Source organism: Callithrix jacchus, chromosome 16, assembly GCF_049354715.1.
Source record: "Callithrix jacchus isolate 240 chromosome 16, calJac240_pri, whole genome shotgun sequence".
Classification (NCBI taxonomy): domain Eukaryota; kingdom Metazoa; phylum Chordata; class Mammalia; order Primates; family Cebidae; genus Callithrix; species Callithrix jacchus.
This window is the reverse complement of record NC_133517.1, coordinates 97238074-97262146: the sequence shown is the minus strand read 5'-3', so window position 1 is coordinate 97262146 and position 24073 is coordinate 97238074. Positions and strand designations below refer to the sequence as shown.

General features: G+C 36.6%; 1 protein-coding gene across 17 annotated transcripts in view; it reads left to right on the top strand.

The window, feature by feature from the left end:
- The window catches only part of VPS13B (vacuolar protein sorting 13 homolog B), an 822207-nt gene that overhangs the window by 591918 nt on the left and 206216 nt on the right, over positions 1-24073 (top strand). For 13 of the 17 annotated variants that reach the window (XR_013528186.1, XM_017965662.4, XM_078353467.1 and 10 more), the window contains one exon: positions 15547-16234. Coding sequence is in view for 13 of the 17 variants with exons in the window: in XM_017965662.4 (XP_017821151.4) it covers positions 15547-16234 (688 nt within the window). In the remaining 4 variants the exon portion in view is untranslated. Of the gene's footprint in view, positions 1-13465; positions 13665-15546; positions 16235-18687; positions 18811-24073 lie in introns of those variants that run through there. The other 4 variants (XR_013528187.1, XR_013528188.1, XM_078353471.1 and 1 more) reach the window with 3 other exon arrangements.

The following is a 24073-nucleotide window of genomic DNA, read 5'->3' as shown; positions in this document are numbered from 1 at the left end:
GGAACTCATGCATTGTTGGTGGGAATGTAAATGTGTACAGTCATTATGGAAAAGAGTATGGAAGTTTCTTAAAAAAAACCCTCAAAATAGAACTGTCATGTGATCCATTTCTGAGTATATGCCCAAAGGAACTGAAATCAATATGCCAAAGAAATAAGCGCATTCCCATGTTCATTGCTGCTTTTTTCACAATAGCTAAGAGTCAGCCGAAATGTTTATCAACAGATGAATGGATTAAAAAAAAATGTGGCATATGTCAAGAATGGAATAGTATTTAGGTTTAAAAAGAGAGGGAAATCCTGTCTTTTGTGATGACATAGATGAATCTGGAGGACATTATGCTAAGTGAAATAAGTCAGGTATGGAAAGACAAATGCTGTAGGATCTCACATGTGAAATCTAAAAAAGTTGAACTCTCATAAGTAGAAAGTAGAATGATTACCAGAGGCTGCAGGGAGCGGGAGAAAGGCGGAGAGAGGGAGTTGTTGATCAATGAGTACAGTCTTTCAGATAGACAAGAGGCATAAGTTTTGAGAATCTATTGGATAGCAGGGTGACTGTCATCAATAATACTGTATTATATATTTCAAAATAAGAGACTAAATTTCAGAGATATCACCATTAAAAATAATGATAGGTACTCCAGCTTGGGCAACAGCCCGACTCTGTCTCAAAAAAAAAAAAAAAAAAAAAAAGTTAGCAAGAGCAAGATGATAAAGATGATGAATATGTTAATTATCTTGATTTAATCATGCCACATTTTATTTTATTTTTATTTTTTGAGACTGAGTCTTGCTCTGTCTCCCAAGCTAGAGTGCAGTGGTACAATCTTGGCTCACTGCAGCCGCAGCCTCCCCCTCCCTAGTAGTTGGAATTACAGGTGCATGCCACCACGCCTGGCTAATTTTTGTATTTTTAGTAGAGATGGGATTTCACCATGTTGGCTGGGGTGGTCTTTAACTCCTGACCTCAGATGATCTGTCCGCCTCGGCCTCCCAAAGTGCTGGGATATAGATGTAAACCACTGTGCCTGGCCTAATTATGCCACATTTTATACAGATATCAGAACATCACACTGTACCCCATAGATGTATATAGTTATGATTTGTCAATCAAAAATAATACTAATCTAAAAATTACATCAAGGTGCAGTTGAACTGTAGCATGGGCTTTGTTGACCTCACATTACATGCACACACATGTGTTATACAGTCATCCTGTGGCAACTTTGCTTTTGTATGTTTTACAGATTGTACATCCCCTCTCTTGTACTCACCCCTCAACCATTGCTCCATTACCACATAAGATGTTCTTTGAAGAAGGTGTACTGCGGCAGAAACATAGTTTGAAAATCTCTGGAAACAATGAGATCCAGAACCTCTTCCAGCTCTAACAAGTCATGATTCTGATGCATTGAATTGAGAATTTGAACTTGGCCTAGATTATTCTATTTTAACTCCGTGCTGACAAAAGAAAAGCTGTGAACAAAGTCAGTTTTTTCCCCTGCATAGCTACACACAGGTGTGACTTAGTGGAAACTGTGGAACTCAGCCAGGTCTTCAGCTCTCTAGTGCAGTGTTCTATCTTCAAGCCCTACTTCCTGTTCTTGAATTCAATGATTTGCTAAAATAGAGACACCTGGCTCCAGCACCTTGCAAATGGATTTTTCCTTTCAGCATTTTAAAGTACATTCATATATTGATGAAGCGCTTTCTCTGGAAAGCCATTTGTCTGAAATCTGCAGCAAAAAATAAAAATAAAAAATGTCCCTAACTCCCTTATATATTCGTAATGATACCTCTTGCTTCAGTCCTCTACTCCTGCCTTCTGTACCCTCTTCCTTATTTTTCATTCATTTATGAAAAAATTTTTCATTTTTCATAATGGTATCTCATCTACTTCATCTTTTTATGAATGAAAAAAATAAGGGAGAGGGAACAGAAGGCAGGAGTAGAGGAGTGGAGCATCTGCTATGTACCCAACACTACATATGTAGCAGTGAACAAGGTTAATTAGTCCCTACAATTACGGATGTTGCCATCTAGTAGCAAAACATATATGGACAACCACAACAACAAAAACTTTAAAGATGTTTGAGTCATGGTTAAGAGCTATGAAAGAAATAAGGTTCTAAGACAAACTATGTAGGATGTGATTTTAAAATGAACTCCTAAGTTACATTGCCTGTGTTCAAATTCCAGCTGCACCATATACTAGCTTTGTGATTTTTTTTTTTTTTTTGTGAGCAGACAGGATCTTGCTTTGTCATCCAGGCTGGAGGGCAGTGTCATGATCATGGCTCACTGCAGCCTCAAACCCCTAAGCTCAAGCTGTCCTCCCACATCAGCCTCCCAAGTAGCTGGGATTACAAGCATGCACCTCCATGCCAGCTAATTTTTTTTATTTTTTGTGGTGATGGGATCGTACTATGTTGTACAGGCTGATCTCAAACTTCTGGGCTCAAGAAGTCTTCCCATCTCAGCCTCCCAAAGAGCTGGGATTATAGGAATGAGCCACTATGCCTGGGCTAGCTATCTGATTTTGAGCAAGTTGCTTAACTTCTCAGGGCCTCAATTTTTTTTACCTTAAAATGGAGCTAATAATAGAACCTTCTTTATTAGAGTTGTTCTGAGGATTAAATGAGTTGATGTATGCGGTCCACATAAAAAACTTCCTGGCACATACCGTGCATCCAGTAAGTGTTATCTATATGTTGGCCTTGTTGCTTTATAGAATATCAGGGAATCAACTAATTAGGTTAGCATTGTTGTTATCTTAATCACCATTATCATTGCCATCTACATATACTTATCTTATCACATTTATGTGCATTGTGCCCAAGATTTTTGGAAGTGGATATAGCATGGTCCTGGTTAAGAAGCTTACAATACAGAGTGTAAGGATTAGAAGAAAATTACAGTAGAAGGTAGTATATACTAAGTGCTAGATAAGTGATAGAGATAGTATGTCCTACAGGATTGTAGGTCAGAGAGCAGTTACGGTGGGCTCATAAAGAAAAGGTTTCTCAGAGGAAAATGGACTCTTAAGAGGGATGGCATTCTCAGCTGGAAGAATAGCACAAATTAAGATTTGAACATAGGAAGGTGAATGTGAAGTTCCAGAATGGAGACTTTGAATAGAGGAGCGGTGAGGTCTGGATTAAAGAGGAGGTCCCAGAATACTGGTTATTCAGTAAACAGTAGTCTGCCATGTCCAGATTCTGAGGTGGAGTAATCAAATAAGATTTCTCTCATTCACCTGAGGCCTACTACTTTATATATTGCCTTATTTCCGATTCCCATAATTGTCATCTAGCTGATTGCTTTCTAACTGGTGTTGCTAGCCCCAGTCTCTAGTCCCCTACTGCTCTCTGCACGTTTTTATTGTATTAATTTTTCTCGAACATCCTTTTGTCACCGACTTGCTTGAAAAGTTCGTAAAGTTCTCCATTGTGCATAGCAGTGTTTCTGAAATATTAACCTGCATAAAAATTACTGGGAGTTTGTTGTAAGTGCAGATCACTAAGTTCCACCTTCAGGTCAGATGCTTCTGACATGGTGCCTGAGAATCTGTTTAAACAAGTGCCTTAAATGATTCTGATTCAGGTGCTCAAGAGGTACTGCTTTGAAGAAGACAGGCCTAAAATGAGGAGTGCAAGTTCCTTAACCTACCACCCAGAGTCTTGCTTTATCCTGCCTTTTCAACCATATCTTCTGTTGTTCTGATTAACACACCATTTGTTTGAGCCAAATGGGACATTTTCTTTTCTGTACATTTACCTTTTCCTTAAACTTATGCTCTTTGTTCATCTTTTGTGTCTTTTTTATGTGTTTCCCTCAACCTCATTGTCTCTACTGCCAATTCAACGAGTCCAAATCCTGGCTTCTTTCTATCCTGATTTAGGTAGGTCCAGAAAGCATCTTTAGTAAATGAGTACATCTCTAACCTAAAAGGTAGCCTCCGAATTTAACTCATCCTTTTATCTGCTCCCCTACCCAGGAACCTAATGAGCACCTTACAAATGATTCCCTTCATTTGTTCGTTCCTTCCTTCCTTCCTTCCTTCCTTCCTTCCTTCCTTCCTTCCTTCCAAGATTTATTGAGCACCTACTGTTTACCAACGCACTCTTCAAGGTGCTAGTGATAAAATCGGGGGGAAAAACACTCTCAAACTCTGTTTTCATGGACCTTACATTCTCACTGGGCAACTGTGTATAAGTAAATATTGAAAGTGTTTTGAGGGCTGGGCGCAGTGGCTCATGCCTGTAATCCCAGCACTTTGGGAGGCCGAGGCAGGTGGATCACGAGGTCAAGAGATCAAAACCATCCTGGTCAACATGGTGTAACCCCGTCTCTACTAAAAATGCAAAAATTAGCTGGGCATGGTGGCACGTGCCTGTAGTCCCAGCTACTTGGGAGGCTGAGGCAGGAGAATTGCCTGAACCCAGGAGGCGGAAGTTGCGGTGAGCCAAGATCGCGCCATTGCACTCCAGCCTGGGTAACAAGAGCAAAACTCTGTCTCAAAAAAAAAAAAAAAAAGGAAGTGTTTTGAGAAGAGTAATCTGGCAGTGCTGTATGGGATATGTTAGGAATGGGAAAGACCTGTGAAATAAATTAACTAAGGAGCTCTTTCAAAGTGGCCTTTATACAGTGGGAAGGGCCAGTGAGAATAGAAAATAAAAAGGAAACAGCAAGAGTAATTAGTGAAATGAAGGAATGATCAATAGTATTTGATGGGGGCCATAAAAGTATATTTAATATTTGAGCTTTTGAGAAAAAAAAATAAAAAGTAAGATGGAGAAGTATTTTTGGTAAAAGACATTTAAAATGTTATGATGTATTAGATACATTGTTTGTGATGTTGATAATGGGACATCCAAATGCTTAGTAGCAATTAGAAATACAGAAGTGTTAAGAGGCCAGGTCTCTCTCCTTTTCCTCTTCTCTGACTTATCTCAAAAATATTCTGTCTGCCTTACTGTTCCAGGACCAAAATTTCTTCCCAAGAAATATTTTGTGTCTCATTCAATTGGTTTTTCTGGGAATCATGGTATGACTGCATGTCTTAGCCCCATTTCTCTGATTGCCAAATGTTCGTTTATAATGAGGAGGACAAGGTCCAACCCTAGAACACTGTCTCTAATCATGGCCTTCCTTTGAATGGTTCTCAGCTGATTAATGGTTTGGCTTGTGGGAGGAACTAGGAAGACAACATAATTGAACTAGAGATTCCTTTAAAATTGGGTATAGTCGTGAGTGTTATGCCCCTCTGGGAATATCACTGTGGTCATTTATGATTCCTAGCCAAACAGGCAAAGTTTGGAAAAGCAAATTGTAAAAGCTTTGGCATAACGCATAGACAGGTTGGAAAGCTGTTTGTAATCATCTGGAAAATCATCTTTTTCCATTCTTGTAGTTGCTCTGACCGAAAGAAAAAAAAAAACAAAAACTCAAATCATTCCTGACTCCTGTCTTTCTGTCATAACACTAAACATCCAATCTATCAACAAATGTTACCACATTTGTGGGGAAATATGTGTTTTATATATATATAAATGTATTTTATTGTCTGACTTCACCCTAGAATATAAACTTCATGAAGGTAAAAGTTTTGTTTTTTTCTATATCCCTAGCTAGTGCCTAAAACGTAGTAGATGCTCAATAACAATTTGATGAATGAATGATGTGAAATTAAGTTTTATTTCACGTTTTGCTAATTAATTTTGACATTGAATCTGTCTTCAAGCAGCTCAGGAAATATTTTATCCTAATAAATTATTATCACTAAAGCCCAACAGCACAATATTATTTGATAATATTTTTAACCAAATGATATTATCTTAATATAATAAAAAGTAGAAACTTTATTTCTTAACTAGAGAAATGTCAGAAAGTTTTAAAGTCTAAGAACACTCTTTAATGGTGCTAATTTGATAAAACCCTTGTGAATGTGGTCTTCTAAAATTTAGCCTTAAAAGACATTCTGATAAGATCAGCTGGTAATCATATACAAGGTATGATTAAAATTTATTTTTAATTCATAATTTTTAAATAAAGTTTTCTTAGCAGTTTGCGGACTAGATTACTACTTTAATGTTTGAAAAGATGATGCTTGGTATTTGAGAGAAAGAATGTCTTCTTTCTTACGTTTAAAGCTTATTCAAGCAGTTCCATATGACATGACCAAAAATATCCAAGCTTAAGCTATAGATTAGATTACCGTCATTATATACAGAAAGTTGCTTTCTTAGAACAGCAACAATGACTTGTGACATATCGGCATATTAAAATGTACTGGTGCTGTGGGGCAGCTGACCAGAGATATTGTTAGGAATTTTTACCTGATTTATAGAATACTTTGAATTTCCAAGGATTGAAGGAAGAGGTTATGATCAAAACATTTGTGTGGAAGGTCATTTTGGTGTAGTGATTATTTTTATGGAGTAGCAGAGAAGAACAAAGTATTTGTAATGGAAAAGAAGAATTGGCTGCAGGGCATAAACAAATATTTCTCTCTAACATCTTAGCCATTGCATTTCAAGTCTGTTGCATCATTACTTTTTAAGGTATTGATAACATATGACAGAGAATCAATATATGGCTTTAATTCAGTTTGGATATGATCTATATGAAGTAAAGGGTGGCTAATACAAGGTTGCAGATGACCTTCCATTCTGTTGGGTCTTGATGGATTTCCATAAAATTAGTTAGGTAGTAGAGAATATCGAGATTTGGGTTTACTTTGAAAAGAATCTAGCATTAATGACATCAGGTTTTTTAATTAAATAGAATAAGTAATAATGAAAATCAGGTCAAATATTTGTATCTGGCAAGGAAAGCCAGCTACTAGATAAAGTCAATTATGGATACGCTTGGACATCTTCATCACTTTTCAAGTTGTACTGAATACAGGGGTAAATTACTTTTAAAAGCATGCCTTTTTCTTGCTTTATTTTCATAAATACTACATAATTTCTTTAAAGGGATATATGTGATTTCGGGGATAAAGCAGTCAAATAAGGATTTATATGTATTTTATCAATATAAAAGTCTCCGAGTTCAACTATAGTTTTCTTATCAGAAAATTACATTCATAGGTGTAAGGCAGAGGCCCACTGGAATAGTTAATGAGCACAGTCTACTTTTATATTGCTGCAGAAACTAAATGCAAACTTTTCTGTGACTTATGTATAGACTTGGTAAACTTTCATCTGCTTCAGGGTCAGGGCTGATTCAATCTTAAAGCAAGTTTATGAGAGTGGCTGATGTGATACAGTTGTTTCTGGTAAAATCAGACTAGCTCCAAGGAGCCAATCTAAGTCAGTCTCTGAGTCAAATTCTATGAGAAACAGACTCCAACTCAGACACAATTGTAAACCCTGATATAATGAGGACTTGCAGCTGATTTAATCCTATTGAAAATCTTTAAGCAGCCATGGAACAAAATGGTTTCCACATTGACATCAGTGGAATGAACCTTGGATTTCATCAGCCTGAAGAGTAGTTACCTTGTACACACAGTAGCCACTTTGTAAGAATTAACATCATGGCCATTTCAAAGCAGGTTGTTGTTTCTTATGTAGGAGCATCTGTTTTGATTAAGGTCTAAGTTGCCAGAATGTGTCAGGTGATTGTGTGTGTATTTTTTTTTAACTGAATTCATTACAAAAAGCAAACAGTCAAACTTAAATTTGGAACCTAGTATAAATCAATTAGATCCAGTCTCCTTGAACTAAAATGATCAACCTATTCCTATTCACAATATATGTGAGCAACATAGAGAAAGAAAGGAACAGGAGAAGTGTTTCTGAGTTAAACTGTATACCAAGTTTTGCCTGGAACTAATTTTCTTTTTTTCATGAACTTAGAAGCCCCTGAAAATAAGCTTATGCTGTGAAATCATATATGTATAAAGAGACAAACAGACACAAAAGTCTAAAGGTCAACACTGCAGATAAAATCTCAATAGGTAGGATTTGAACTTACCTATGTGCCCAAGTGGGTAGGTTGATATGTATACTTTTTATTTAGTTTATCATATTGAAATAGGCACTGATAATGATCTAGGTATTTTAGTCAGTTTAACACTAGTCTTAGTTCCTTTTCATAATTTACAACTTAAATTAGAACAATAGACCAAACACAGACTGCAGTAAAACACAACCTTGACTGAACTATCTGCAGGCTGCTTTTATTGCAGTTAGCACTTAGCAGGCAGTAGTGGCCTCATACTATTACTTCAAAGAGCCGGAAAAGAACTTCATGAAAGGGAAAACTTGAAACTATAGTACTGTAGCATTCTGTCTGTTAAGCGGTGATGGGTATCATTAGTTCTGCTCTTTTGCATAATTACTGCAGTATTGTGAAAACCTTTTTTGCCATTCAACTGGGAACAATTGTATTATTTGGATCTTGTATAGCTTTTAGTTTTAAAGAAATAAAAGATAAAAAGCCCTTGTTTTCTAGCACTGGGTATCTGTAGTAAGCTAGTGCACATGGTGCTTGTTCAAGTTTGGTTTTTTTCATTAAAAATAACATTAATTGGTGACACTGAAGGAGACATTTCATATTGAAGTCCATTTTTGATGCATATTTGTTTAATGTGCTTGCTAAGATAAATTTCATCTAGCACATCACTGAGCCGAGATGGTAATTCATTAATAAAATGTAAAGGTTTATGAACTATAATACTGATATCATTGAAATTTTGAGACTTAAAAATATATTCTTATTGTTTTCTAGATTAAATTAATACAATTTGTTATTTATATAAAACTTCCAGTATAGATTATCTCTGTGTTAAAAGCATGTGACAGCCTCTCCCAACCACCCCACCCTACCTCATCCCCCAAACTTAAAAAAATAGAACTAGATGTTTGCAAATGTTTACACAATGAGGCACATAACTTTTTCAAGTTTGTAAAAGTTCTTCTTTGTAATTTCAGTATGTGAAACCATTAAAATACCATAATTGTTTTTTTTTTTTTGCTGTATTTGTTAAACAAGATGTTAGCTTCTCTGAAAATACTACTACATTATAGCAAGGGCAGTTAAATTAGGATAAAGATCATGGTTATGCATAGATGTGATTGTCACTTTCATTCTGTGGTTTTACACTTGACTTTTCATAATTTATAAGTTATCAAAAATGATCTCATAATTGGCAAAAGATATTTTGATCAAGGAAAAAGTATGACTGTTGCCTGTTGGAAATATTATTTCAGCATTGGTATTATAACCATAATTATATAGGAAGTTAGAAAAAATGTGGATATGCATATGTTTGGTATATAATAAGTTTCCTTACAAAGACAAAGAGATTAAAAGACATAATTAGAATTAAAATCCTGAAATAGATGCTAAATTTCATTTTCTTGTCCGCCATCAGATCAAAAATTGTATTTGTTTTGGTCCTTGTTAATTCTCAAAATGTTGGTTTCCACAGGTTTTTCTTTAAAATTTTAAACATCCATTTCTTTGCAGCATTTTTATTAATGAGCTGACTTTTGAATATGTTCATAAAAATGTTGAAATGGCTGAACCAAGAAGTTTCAATCAGATGTATTTTTTCCCACTCCAAAATGCTACTGAAGAAAATCTAATTAATATAACCTGAAATTATTTTAATGCATTCCTTGGTATTGTCACATTATTCAAATGTGGTTTTATTTACTACTCCTGAGACACTATGGCTCTTAACCAGACCCTAGTGTGAGCTAGTAAACTTACCTATCTTAATACATTGAAAAGAGGAATTAGCTGCAGTTCCTTAGCTACTAGTACAGCTTTCAACACCTTCTCCATGGTGGCTAATATCTGTACCATAATATTCACCTGTGAAAGAATGGGAAAATGCGCTGAAATGATCTAAGAAGTGAACTATCAACTTGACATGTTTTCCTAGCTATTGAAAACTGTCTTATATTGAAACCCATTGATAGTGAAACTGTAGAATTCCTCTGATTTAAGTACCATCTGGTTGTGCTCAAGGCTTTAAAGCCGTTATCTCTGCATAAAATTTCAGAGTCCTGTACTTTTTTTTCACCAAACTATCCATTTTTAAGCCACAAATATTTTTCTAGCTCTTTCAGATTTTATCTAAAAGTATATTTTAACAGCATTTAAATAGTTCTTAAACAATAACAATTTATCTTGATAGATGGCATGCTGTATTTTTTCATTTTATTTTAATTAGCCATTGTGGAACTAAATTCCCTTTTGTTTTAGTCTTTTAAATATTGTTTAATTATCATTATCATGCCAGATATCTTAAAGGTTATTTTACCAATACAGTTCCATTTAACATAACCCATATGGAATCAATAGCCCAGTTTCCTAAAGTGAATGCTTGGAAAATCTTACATTCATATGTTAAGAGTACACATCCTTTCCTCATTAGTTGGAAAGTACTGGGATTTTGGCACAGGTTCTGTGTGGAAGCATTGTGCAGCTTTTATATGGATTTTGTTTTTAGCCTTTGATGACACTGTTTAGAGTAGGAAGTATCTAATAAGTAAAGCATTTTGTCTCAAGTGCTGCCAGTGTGTTTAATATATGCCTGGAGGTCTGAAACATTATCTTCTTCACTACAGTAATATGCATTTAATTCTCTGAAAGCAGAAGGCCGAACTTTTGAAAGGGACGCAAAGTACATTTTCAAACAGAATAATTCAAAACATATGGAACAGAGGACCGGAGTAATGTACAGTTGGTTTTTATGGTTTAATCATGATCATGTTAATGCACACCAGTAGCTAATTAAAGAAAACTTTTATTGTTCATCTTAAATAAGTTAGGTAAGGAGTGAAAGAGCTGATGTAACAGCACTACCCAGAGATACATGTTTCTGCTGCAGCAACAGCAGCAGATACTGCTGTTTTTGACAACTGAAATTATTAGTCCCCTCGGACAGCAATAAGGCAAATGTTACTTTCGGAATTACTACACTGTGAACTCTTTCTTTTCCACAAAGGAATGGTAAATTGATGCCCAAGTTTAGGGCCCAGGACACATAATTAATTATAAAACTTTTCTCAGTAGTGGGCCAGATACTCTTCAATGTAATAAATTTGAAGTGGACTGGTGACAAACCAGGGGTTTTAAAATATGTCTCAAAATCATCAGCTTGTTTATTTCAGTGCTACAGATAGTTTAGAGGCTTAGAAAATGGAGGAAATCTTGGCTTTTAACTCAGTTTTAGGAATTTAGTTTTCTAGTACTGGGTAAGTTGTACTTTTCCTTTCAATGGAAGTCAGAGTCTTTCATCTCTAGGTCATTGGTTCAAATTCCATTCTGCTCAGTAGTGATTAGAATTAGTTACCATCTGACTTCTGTTCAGTAACCTTTGTGACCTGAGCTGATAGCTGCCATCCTACCACTGCCAGTTATTTATATCTCAAGATCATACCACTTGACATTTGCTGGAGGCTAATGTGGCAATCTTAGTGCATAATATAAGCTGGATGCTAAATTTCTTTACCTTTCTCTACAGGTGGTTTGTCATTTTATGTTAATACCTATGGGAGTACTTAATCCACTTTAAAGAGGGAGAGAGTAGATTTTAAGTACAAACCTGTAAATCAGAAGTAAAAAAATTTATAAATAACATATTTGTAAAGAAAACATGTAATATGATAACAATGTCTGGCAAATAATAAATGTACTCAGTGTTATTTTATTTTTTCTTCAATTGTTCACAATCTCTGAGACAGAATATAGTGTGAAAAGTGCTATAACATTAGTTTGTTATAAAAGTATAGAAGTGGGAAAGACTAGTACCACCTGAAAGGGTTGCTGAAGTCTTCACAAAGAAGGTGAATTTTTTAACTTACCCTTTTTAGAGTGCCTACTGCGTTTGTTCAGTATGCTAATTAATTTTATGCTGCAGCAACCCTATGAGTTAGGTATTAATGTCCCAATGTGAGGACAAAGACGGCAGAGATAGAGATGATTCTTTGAAGTATGATCAGCCCACAGGATAACGTATGTAGATCAGGAAAAAACACTATGAATATGTCTGGGAAAGACCTTAGAGTACAGTATTGAGAACTCTCGGTCTATATTTATTTGTATTTTAACAATCATGTAACTCTAGTCTCCTGGGCAATTTTTTCATTTAGCATTGTATCAAAAACAACCATGTCAAACATTCATGGATTCTCCTCAATGTGTTAGGCATTGCCCTGCTCTTTAGTGATATAGAAGCAGAATTGTATGCTCCATTCCCTCTAACAGTTCTTCACTTGGTAAAAGAGGCAGACCCATAACAGCTGCTCATTACTGGGTATTTACTGTAAGGCAGGCACTGTGCTGACCTCTTTAGACACGTAAGTTGATTCAGTCATCATAGTAACTCTTAAGGTAGAAGTTATCCTCGTTTCACAAATGAGATTGTATAGCCTTAGAAAGATTTGTAATTTGTTCAGAGTCATATAATTAGAGAGTGTTGGACTTGATCCCACATCTGTGTGACTCCAAAGCCTGAATATTGTCTTAATGCTCTCTGATACTGTCACCACAAAACCTTTTAGTAAAATATATAATGGAAGTCTAAGTGAACTACTAAGATCACCAAGAAGGAAGAGTGAGAGAACAGTTCTCAGACAAATGTCATTTATCTTGATGTACAACTAAATGCTTGTCAGCTACAGCAGGCTCAGAGGAGCACTCCAGGAAGGGAAAGAGCACAGTATAGACTGCAAGGTTTGAAAGAATATGGTATCTTCAAAGTACAGGAACAAGTCCTTTTTGTTTCAAATAGCAAATGCTGGATTTCTCTAACAATGTGGCTTTCTCAATACTATAAACATCACTTAACAAGAAATATTCTTAAAAGAATTTTAATGATGGTTACCTCACTTTCTTGAACTGTTTATCAGTTATTTAACATTTTCTCAATGAGCCCCAGATAAGCAGTATAATAATTTGTAGCATGTGGCAAAATTATATATACATATACATATTTCTTTACCGATCAAGGAAGAGTTTTAAAAATAATAAGTGGGTTTCGGAGGCGGAAGCAGAAGGATTGCTTGAGGCCAGAAGTGTGAGACCAGCTTGTGCAACACTATGAGACCTCATTTCTACAAAGAAATTAAAAATAAGCCAGGTATGGCAGTGCATGCCTTTAGTCCTAGCTCCCCAGGAGGGTGAAGCAGGAGTATTGCTGGAGACATCACTGAGGAGTTGTAGGCTGCAGTGAGCTATGATCATACCACTACACTCCAACCTGGGCAACAGAACAAGACTCTCTCTTTAAAAATGGTAGTAGTAGCAGTAGTAGTAATAGTAATAGTAGTTACATTACTATCAGCGACAAAAAATGTCTCCCTAAGTACTGAGCAGCCTTTTTGGATAGGTGTTTGACAATATTCAGTAACTTTAAGCTTTTCCATACCATTTGACTAAGAATTCCACTTCTCTTTTTATCGTTTTAATTTTTTGTTTTTGTTTTTTTTTTGAAATAGGATCTCACTCTGTCACCCAGGCTGGAGTACAGTGGCATGATCTTGGTTCGCTGCAACCTCCACCTCTCAGGCTCAAGCCATCAACTTGCCAAGTAGCTGGGATCACAGGTGCACACCACCAGGTCCAGCTAATTTTTCACATTTTTTTGTAGAGACAGGGCTTTGTCATATTGCCCAGGCCAGTCTTGAACCCCTGGACTCAAGCAATCTTCCCACCTCAGCTTCCCAAAGTGCTGGAATTACAGGTGTGAGTCACTGCACCGGGCCTAATAATTTCACTTCTAGGAGCCGTCTGTCCTAAGAAAATATTACTAGGTGTTTGTTGGCACTAATTGAAAACTTGAATATCCAGTTACATGGGAATGGTAGAACAACTTGTTCCTAACACTAAATATGCAGCTTTAAAAAATTATACTTATGGGCCAGGCATGGTGGCTCACACCTGTAATCCCAGCGCTTTGGGGGGCCGAGGACGGCGGGTCACAAAGTCAGGAATTCAAGACTAGACCGGCCAACATGGTGAAACTCACCTCTACTAAAAAATACAAAAATTAGCTGGGTGTGGTGGCTCTTTCCTGTAATCTCAGCTACTTGAGAGGCTGAGGTAGGAGAACTGCTTGAACTGTGACCTGGGTGGCGGAGGTTGCAGTGAGCCGAGATTGCACTCCAGCCTGGGCTACATACAGAGCAAGACTCATCTCAAAAAAAAAAAAAAAAATCATATTTATGAAGACTACATTAGCATGTCAAAATGTAAGTTTTCAATTTGTCCCTATGGTATTACCACCACAAAGGTGAACCTGTGCATAGGTAGGAAAAAGAGAGAGGACGAGCCATGAAATATTACTATTGGTTATGTTTGGTGATAAGATGGGGTGGGGTAGATTTTTTTTATTCTTATAAATTTTTTTATGGTTACCTTAATAATTCTGTTGAAAAAGTCAGCAAAATGCCGAGGCGCAGAATAGCAAGTTGCAGACTGACGGTTAGGCAGTCTAAGAAAGAGGAACTGATGCTCTTGGAGCCAAATGATTATAACTGCTGCTGCCACCATGCTTCTCTTTGTTCTCTACATAGGGAGTCATTGCTGAAAATTTTTGAGAACTAGTAGCCTTTATTGCACAAAGAAAAAAAATCTACCCTCAAGGATTTTTTTTTTTTTTTTTTTTTTTTGAGATGGAGTTTCACTCTTGTTACCCAGGCTGGAGTGCAATGGCGCGATCTCGGCTCACCGCAACCTCCACCTCCTGGGTTCAGGCAATTCTCCTGCCTCAGCCTCCCGAGTAGCTGGGATTACAGGCACGCGCCACCGTGCCCAGCTAATTTTTTGTATTTTTAGTAGAGACGGGGTTTCACCATGTTGACCAGGATGGTCTCGATCTCTTGACCTTGTGATCCACCTGCCTCGGCCTCCCAAAGTGCTGGGATTACAAGCGTGAGCCACCGTGCAATTACTGACTTGATTTTATTTTATCTCTTAAATTTGTCCTGGTTTTAAGTCCTATCATAGTAGGAGAAAAATAAACATGTTTTGAAATGGCATGCATTTATTTTAGTGTACTTTTCTTTGTCCTTCTTAATTTAGGACTACTGATTTTTTACCTTTCTTACTGTCCAAAAACCTATAAATCAGTTTTATAAGAAAGGTAAGGAACATAATATAAACTACCCCTACATAAAATATAATTTCAACCACCAGTAATCATGATTTGGAGACATGATTATTGTATTGCTTGGGAAAACACTATAAAAATATGTATTAAAATAATCCTTTAAAGTGACATTTAAAAAAAATATATGCTTCTGTATTAATACAAAGAAAGAAGATATGACACTCAAAAATGTGTTTTAATGATGGAAATGAACATTAGATGCTCTTCCTCAAGTATTTTCTTGGCATTTTAAGGTGATTTTGGGGGTCTGGTGTAGGAAGTGGGCACCTTTTCTGTTTTTCTGATTACTGTTTTAAGTTATTCTAGACTCGTTTTCAAAATGTCCTTTTTAACATCATGTTTATATAACATTGTTTATGTAACACTTGGCATATAACTCATTTAAAATATTTTGTTTTTTTCTTACAGATCTCTAAACAAGAACAGAAAAAAGTAGATACATTTGATGGAGGCATGGCTGAAACCTCATCTCGGTACAGTGGTGCTCAGGATAGTGGAATTGGCAGTGACAGCGTTAAAATCAGAATAGTGCAAATAGAGCAGCACAGTGGTGCCAGTCAGCATCGCATTGCCCGTCCCTCACGCCAGTCATCAATTGTGAAAAATCTAAATTTTATTCCCTTTGACATATTTATTACTGCAAGTAGAATCTCACTAATGACCTATTCCTGTATGGCCTTATCCAAATCGAAATCACAAGAACAGAAGGATAATGAAAAAACAGGCAAGAGTTCATTAAATCTCCCAGAAGTTGATTCAGATGTTGCTAAGCCCAACCAGGCATGTATTTCTACGATGACAGCAGAAGATCTCTTAAGCAGCAGCATTTCTTTTCCTTCGGGGAAAAAAATAGGAGTCCTCTCTCTTGAAAGTCTTCATGAATCCACAAGGTCATCTGCTAGACAAGCCCTTGGTATAACTATTGTTCGGCAGCCTGGTCGAAGGGGAACTGGTGACTTACAGCTAGAACCTTTTCTGTACTTTATTGTGTCCCAGCCTTCCTTGCTTCTGAGTTGTCACCACAGAAAGCAGCGAGTGGAAGTATCCATTTTTGATGCTGTGCTTAAAGGGGTGGCCTCTGATTACAAATGTACAGGTAAGAACCTTCAAACTTACTGGAGTGCTAATAATTACTGTCTAATAAGTTTTATTCCCATAGTTTCGAGATTGATTAAACAGAAACAGCTGACAGACAAGACTTCTTTTCTCTACAGAATACGTACAGTTCATGTTCCACAGCTGAATCCTGTTTAAGTAAATGTTTAAAATGTATTGAGGTTTAGCCTTACTATTCTGTGTGCTCTAAATATTCATTTTTTTTTCCAGGAACTGAATGAAACAGGGACTCTTTTTTGACTATAGGGATGCTTAACAATTTCCAGTGTTTGGAAAGCATAGCTTGTTTTCCTATTAATGGCCCATAGGTATGCTTTCCATGTTAATGCTTCTCTATTCAGATTAAAGAAGAAAAGCCTTAGAAGATAAAGTTTGTTTTGGCATCCTTTTGATGTCATCATCTTGATGCAACAGCATCATATTAAATGTAATTGAGAAGGTTTATTAATAAAGATTAAAGATTTTTGTACATCTACAGAAAATATATTAATGATGTTGGCTAATTTGCTCTTGCTGCCTGACCCATTCCTTCCTTATTCTAATTATAATAATTATATGAAACTTCTGAAGCTTATTGCCTGTTGAGACTAGGAAAGTGAGCAGCGTTCAGATTTAAGACATACAAGCTGTTAAGTAACAAGGGCCAGTGAAGTGGAGCAAGGAGTCATTATGCCTTTTCCCTGAGTAAGTGCGGATTTGGAGATTTGGCGGAAAAGACTGGAAAGGGTCTTTTGTAGATGGCAGCTGTGGGACTCAGGATTCAGCCTGAGGAAGTAGGATCAAAGGAGCTCTAGGCTATTGCCAGGGTTTAGTCAAGTCCCCTGCTCTAAGTCAGGAGTAAATGGTCAGTTGCTGAGGGTTACCCCTGGGCTGCTTACTGGCCTTCTGTCCTGTATAGATCATACTAGTCAAAAGAGATGATTGTTAGACTCAGGAACTTTGCAAAAACAGTTGTTAAACAACTAGTAGTTTAAATTGGCCATTGTGAAAGTATTTATGCCACAGATGCTTGCAAACTCAATCATATCTACTCTCCTACTCCAAGAGCCCTTACCAGCAACTACTGCCTCTCTTTCTCAAACATGGTCTCATTTGCTGGGTGCCTGTGATGTAATAAGTACTTCGGGGGCACTGAAAATGGGGGAGATACTCATATAGTGGAACACGTTATGTGATTCAAGATCTCATGCCTATGTAGCTTGCAAGTCTGCCTGGCATTAGCCAAAACTTAAATTCAGGATTAGGAGATGAATTCTTAATTCTCAGCCCTTCATTAAGTTCACTCAGCTGCAGTCACTTGATAGGTGGTGGCCCCTACTAAAAAATATTGGGAGAGGCAGAGGAAAGTAGTGGGGGAAAACAGGCTGAGAGAAACAGCTATGACCACTTCCTAAATTTTGTAGGATGTGCAGAGATCACAGAAGCCTCATTTTGCTTACTTCAAGCCCAACCTAAAGATATTCTGTGTATAACCTCAATCTTTGAAACTGTTGGTTAAACTGAGGCAATTCAGGTTCCACAGTAATAGAAGAGAACTGCCAAAGATGAACTTGTTTCCATTTTCCTAAATTGTAAGAGTAGTTTGGCTTCAATCTGTTTTATTGATATACTTCCAAATCATGTGTTTATACATTTTCATCTAAGTCTAGTGTTCAGCAAAGTTATAAGAGCTCATACCAAAGATAAGCATTTGAGTTATAATCAGTTCCTAGTTTAAAATAATAGAGTGCTTCTTGCTTAAAGGGGGAAAAATACCTTGTATTGAAACTGACCTGGAACCCAATTTTGGTAGATGAAGCTAGAGTGGTGGTCATGGGCCAGATTTAGTATAGGGGTGGATGGTAAATGTAGGAGGAGAAAGGCTCACATACATACCTTCTAAGGAGCATTTTCTGCATAATATTGTCATGGATGCCTTTCCCTACACAGAATGCATCTACTTGGGCATACATATTATCTCGAGAGGATGATTCTTAGTAATAAGCACAAGATCAATATGCATGATAATGTTTCTTAAAAAATGATCTTAGTGATCTAGGGAAATTTTTTCAGAAGTCCCAAAAGGAGACAAGTAATTAAAATACAATGACTAAAAATAAAATTCAACTGGCATTTATTGAGTGATCACTCTGTGCTAGGCATTGTACTTACTGCTTTAATGCCTTATCTCATTTCATGTTAATGACAACTCTATGGAAATGTTCTATTCTATCTTATAGATAAGGAAAGTAAGGCCTAGAGAAGTTAAGAAACTTGACCAAGGTCACAGGCCTAGCAATAAACAGAGCTACAATTCAAAGCTAAGAAGTGTGAACTTCTGAGTCTATACTCTCAAGCTCTATGGATCCCCTGCAAAGAAAGAAGTGAATTTGAGGTTTTGTCAGCCTCTCGTGTCCCACTTCATACCTCTCTAAGTTTTTTTTTTTTTTTGAGATGGAGTTTCACTCTTGTTACCCAGACTGGAGTGCAATGGCGCGATCTCGGCTCACTGCAACCTCCACCTCCTGGGTTCAAGCAATTCTCCTGCCTGAGCCTCCTGAGTAGCTGGGATTACAGGTACGTGCCACCATGCCCAGCTAATTTTTTGTATTTTTAGTAGAGACGGGGTTTCACCTTGTTGACCAGGATGGTCTCGATCTCTTGACCTCCTGATCCACCCATCTCGGCCTCCCAAAGTGCTGGGATTATAGGCGTGAGCCACCATGCCGGCCTCCTCTCTAAGTTTTAACTGGTGAATTTGTATGTTAACAGTGTCCATGATGTGATTACACAGTACCCAGGCATGAAAACCTGCGTTTATATTCTGTCACTTATATGTATACCTATATCGTAGTACACTTAATGAAAATGAAAAGAGATAATTCATGAATACTTCTGAAGTACTTAGCATTGAGCCAGCAGGTCTAGGCCCTCGTAAATGTATGCTGGTACTATTTTAGCTGTCAGTATCATAGTGGAAAGAATACTTACCTAGGAGGCAGAAAACCTGGAATTTTTATTACTGGCCCTGCCATCAATTAGTAAAGTCATCTTAGGCAGTTTACTTCTTTGACTTTCTGTTTTCTTATCTTAAAATCTGATTACAATAGATGTCAACAAAGTCCACTCCAGTTCTAAAGCTTCATCATTCTGTAATTTGGAATTCTGAATTCTGTAATTCAGCTTTGGCTTCACAGAGTCGACATCTGTAAGGCTCTACCATATTAGGTAGAAATATATTTTGCTTGTTTTGAAGATTCAGATTTCCTTTGATATTCTAGTGGAGCACTAATTAGTTTATTTAATGTTTTAAATATATAAGTTTTATTAAATGTTAATGAAATTATTTTTCAAGCACTGATCTGGAAATGTGTTTTATATTTGTCCCCTTGAATGAATTTTCTAAGTCCCATTGCCAATTTCATTATCCAGAAACATTTTATGTCGCACTTTCTTTCCTGAAAAATGTTCTGTTCCATATCCAGTGTTTTTTGGAAGTCCTGAGATAGCAACCTTATGAATAAGAAAAAAGAGAAAAATACAAATGACTATAATGCTAACATTCATGAGGAGGGAAGCAGAGGCATCAGCAAGGTTGGGGGTGGCTAGCTCCATTTCTGCATTCTAAAGTGAAGGAGTCATTGCAGTGTCTTTAAATTGGAGGGACTAAAAGGGATATTACCATGAAGCTAATGTTCTAAGAAGGGTCCAGGAAAAGTTAAAGGCATCATAAGTTAAAAGTGAAAGAAGTAACATGTCATGTGTTTCCACAGGGTTCATACTTTTTCTCTGGATGTTAAAATTCTTTTTGGCTGGGCACAGTGGCTCACACTTGTAATCTCAGCATTTTGGGAGGCCAAGGTGAGTGGGTCACTTGTGCTCAGGAGTCCAAGACTAGCCTAGACAACATAGTGAGACTCCATCTCTACAAAAAATTACAAAAAAATGACCCAGTTGCAGTGACATGCACCTGTAGTCTGAGCTATCCAGGAGGCTGAGGTAGGAGGATCACCTGAGCCTGGGAAGTCGAGGCTGCAGTAAGCCATGATTATACCACTGTACTATAGCCTTAGTGACAGAGTGAGACCCTGTCTCAAACACAAAATAATTTATTCTTTTCTATAAGGAAACTCAAGTGGCAACCAATCGATAGCAATTTTAACATATATGTATGATTTGGTTTGGATGTTTATCCCCTCCAAATCTCATCTTGAAATGTGACTCTCAGTTAGAGGTAAGGCCTGCTGGGAGTTGTTTGGATTATAGGGGCATATTCTTCATGAATGGCTTAGCACCATCCTTTTAGTGATAAGTGAGTTCCCACTCTGAGTTCATGAATGATCTGGTTGTTTAAAAGAATGTGACACCTCCCCACTACCTTGCTCCCTCTCTCCCTCTGTGATATGCTGACTTTCCCCTCTGCCTTCTGTTATGATCATAGCTTCCTGAGGCCTCACCAGAAGCCAAGCAGATGTTAGTGCCATGCTTGTATAGCCTGTAAAACCATAATCCAAATACATCTTTTTTCTTTGTAAATTACCATCTCAGGTATTCCTTTATAGTTATGCAAAAATAGTCTCATACAATGCGCATCTCAGTAATTGCCCCATTGTCACATTTCAAACATACCTGAGGTTGTTATAGAGATATTGGTTTTCTGGGTTGTTTTGTTTTCATGACAATAACATTAGGTAATTTTTTTAAAATCCTAGCACAATGTGGCTTGTCATTGTTTACTGTTTCCTATGCAAGTCATAAACCATTACTATATGTGCTCATGTTCCTTTAAATGTAAATCATATGGAACAAAAGAAAATAAAGGATTTTGTTTTACTCTTTAAAGAGGTTTAATAATTTTCAAAAAAGGTAAAATCATAGTTCTTATATAAATATAAAATGAATATATGTCAAAGGTTTTATTTGACTCGTTAATAATTCATTTTTCTCATTGATTTGTAAGAATATTACAAGAGAATTCATGCGCAGGGGATCTCTGAAGCCCTGGTCATCTCAAGAGATTTTGATTCTAGAATTTAATTGTAAGAGCCACTTGATCATGGGCATTATTAATTGTTAAAGCATGGCTCTGCATGATTCTAGAAAGATGGAAATATTGTTGACATTAAATTATGAAGATTTGGCTTAATTTCACATATTCAGGCAACTATAATGAAGAGCCCAAAAGTAAATATTGAAAATATTTTGAGCTTTGTTGGAATACAGTGTAATATCCCAAAGTGACCACTTTAATCAGTCTGGCTTTTAAAATTACATCTTCCCTCCTGTCTTGTACAATCAGCTTGACTTACTACTTCAGAAAGAGCCTCTTATTCCTATTGTGCCTTCATTTCTATACCAGATAAATTTTGGGAATATTCAATCATTCTCTGAATTTGAGCACCTGCTGTTGATAAGATGTGTGCAAGATGCTCAGAAACCAGTAATAAGACTCAGTTTCTGCCTTCAGGCACTTTGCTTTGTGTAATAACCATACTTACTATGATTAATTTTGAAGGTTTACCAGAATATAGATCTTCATGGCAGAGAGGATTGTGAAACACTTAAATTAGTTAAATAAAGGCTGTGAGTTAAAGGCTATGCCCTTTATTTAACTTGCAGAGAAGCAATTTAGAAAAGCTAGTATCAGTTGTATGAGATGGTTTAAGAAAAACTGTTTGGATGCATCTTTAAAGTTCTTTTTTTTATTATTAGTATATTCAGCTCTAGCTGCAATTCAGAATATTTTTAAATATTCTAGCTTATATATTTGCCTTTTGGCTATATTTCTTTGCAGTATATTTTAGTGGTTGCTCTATGGTTTCCAGTATGCATGCCTCATCATTCACAGTCTATTTAGAGGTAATATTTCATCACTTAAAGGAGGATGGGAGAGTTTTACAACTATAGATTCCTTTACTATCTTCCATTTATGTTATAATTGTCATAAATATTATATCTATATATTCAAACCCTGCCAGATAAGATTTTGATCTTTGTTTCAATAATCTTACATATTTTAAAGAACTGAAGAAGGGAAAAGTGGTCTTTTATATTCCCAGCCATTTACCATGTTTGGGGCTATTCCTTTATTCCCAGAGTTCCAAGTTTCCCCCTGGTACATTTTTCTTCAGCATTAGGAACCTCCTTTTGCATTTCTTTTAGAGCAGAGCTGCTGGCAATAAATACTGTTTTCCTTCATCTGCAAGTATCTTTTTCCTTCATCTGCAAGTATCTTTTTTTTTTTTCTCATTCCTAAAGAATATTTTTGCTGGATGTAAAATTCTGAGTTGACAATTCTTTTAGCATTTTAGAGATAGTATTTTATGATCTTCTCTCCCCTTTGGTTTCTGATGAGGAATCCATATTCATTCCAATGATTGTTTCCATATTTGTAATGCGTTGCTTTTCTCTAGCTGTTTTGAAGACAACTGTTTATCTTCAGTTTTCTGTAGGTTGACTCTTGTGTGTCTGGGCTTGGTTTTTTTAATTCTGTCCTGTGTGGGGTTCTCTGATCTTCTTGGCTGTAAATTCATGGGTGTTTTGCTTTGGTTTTGTTTACTAAATTTGAAAACTTTTGGCCCTTATTTTCTTCAAATAATCTTTCTGTACCATTCTCTTCTCTCCTTTTGGAATTCAAGTATTAAACTCTTTAATATTGTCCTACAAATGTCTAAGACACATTTTTTTTCTTTCTTTTCCCCCACTCTTCAGATTGGATAATTTCTATTACATTTTTCACTTCTAAAATTTTCATTTGGTTTTTTTTTGTAGTTTCTATTTCTCTGTTAAGAATTTATATTTCAATTCATTTCAGGTGTGTTTACCTACCACCACTATAACACTCCCCTCTACACACACACACACACACACACACACACACACACATTCGGTATTGGGTCCATCCTCAGGGCAAAGCCAGGAGAGAGAGTGGGGGAAAAAAAAGAAAAAGCACCAAGATTTCCCCCACACTCTGGAAACCACAGGGGCTTTAATACCCAGATAATGTTTCTCTTAGAGTTTTAGATGTGTCCTCACCTTCACTGTGCACCACAACATAGGGCTCACTCTCAAGTCAAAGTTATAACAGAAGACACAAATAACACAAACTGGGAAATTCATCACCCCATAGATTATAGCCACAGGTTGGACTTTCCTCCCCAGGCTACATTGTTCTGATTTACACTTTTCAGAATTCTCAGGTACTTATTTGTTTTTTTTGTGTTTTTTACAAAGTTTTTAATTGTAAGCAGCATGAGAGTTAGGCTGCAGTGATGTTATTCCAGTTTGGGCTGGCACCAGAAATCATGCCATTTAAAAATAATAAGAATTTTTCTAGTCCATTAGCCAGGACCTGGTTTTCTGGGAAATTTAATAGGGGATTTCCTCTAAAAGTGATACTTCTGTATCTTTACATCTTGAGCGCAAATCAGCTACATATATCCTAATCAGTCGTTACTGCTCCCAGGGAGTTGTCAGCATTAACTTGATTCTTCCTGTGTCACCAGTAAGCACACACTCAGAGGGCAGCAATGGTGATCTTGCTCTACATTCCATAGGGCTTTCCTTTCATATACTATCAAATCAAGTTAGAAGGGGAAAATGCTGTGAGATTCATTGCCCTTCCTGACAACCTGCCTTCCCCAGCACATGTGACTGATATATATAATGTAAATATATATAGTTACATATATGTGTATACTATGTAGTAATATCCCATATCCATAGGGAACATGTTCCAAGATCCCCAATGGGGCCTGAAACTGTGGATAGTACTGACCCCTATATATACTGTGTTTTCCTATACGTACATACCTATGATAAAGTTTAATTTATACATTTG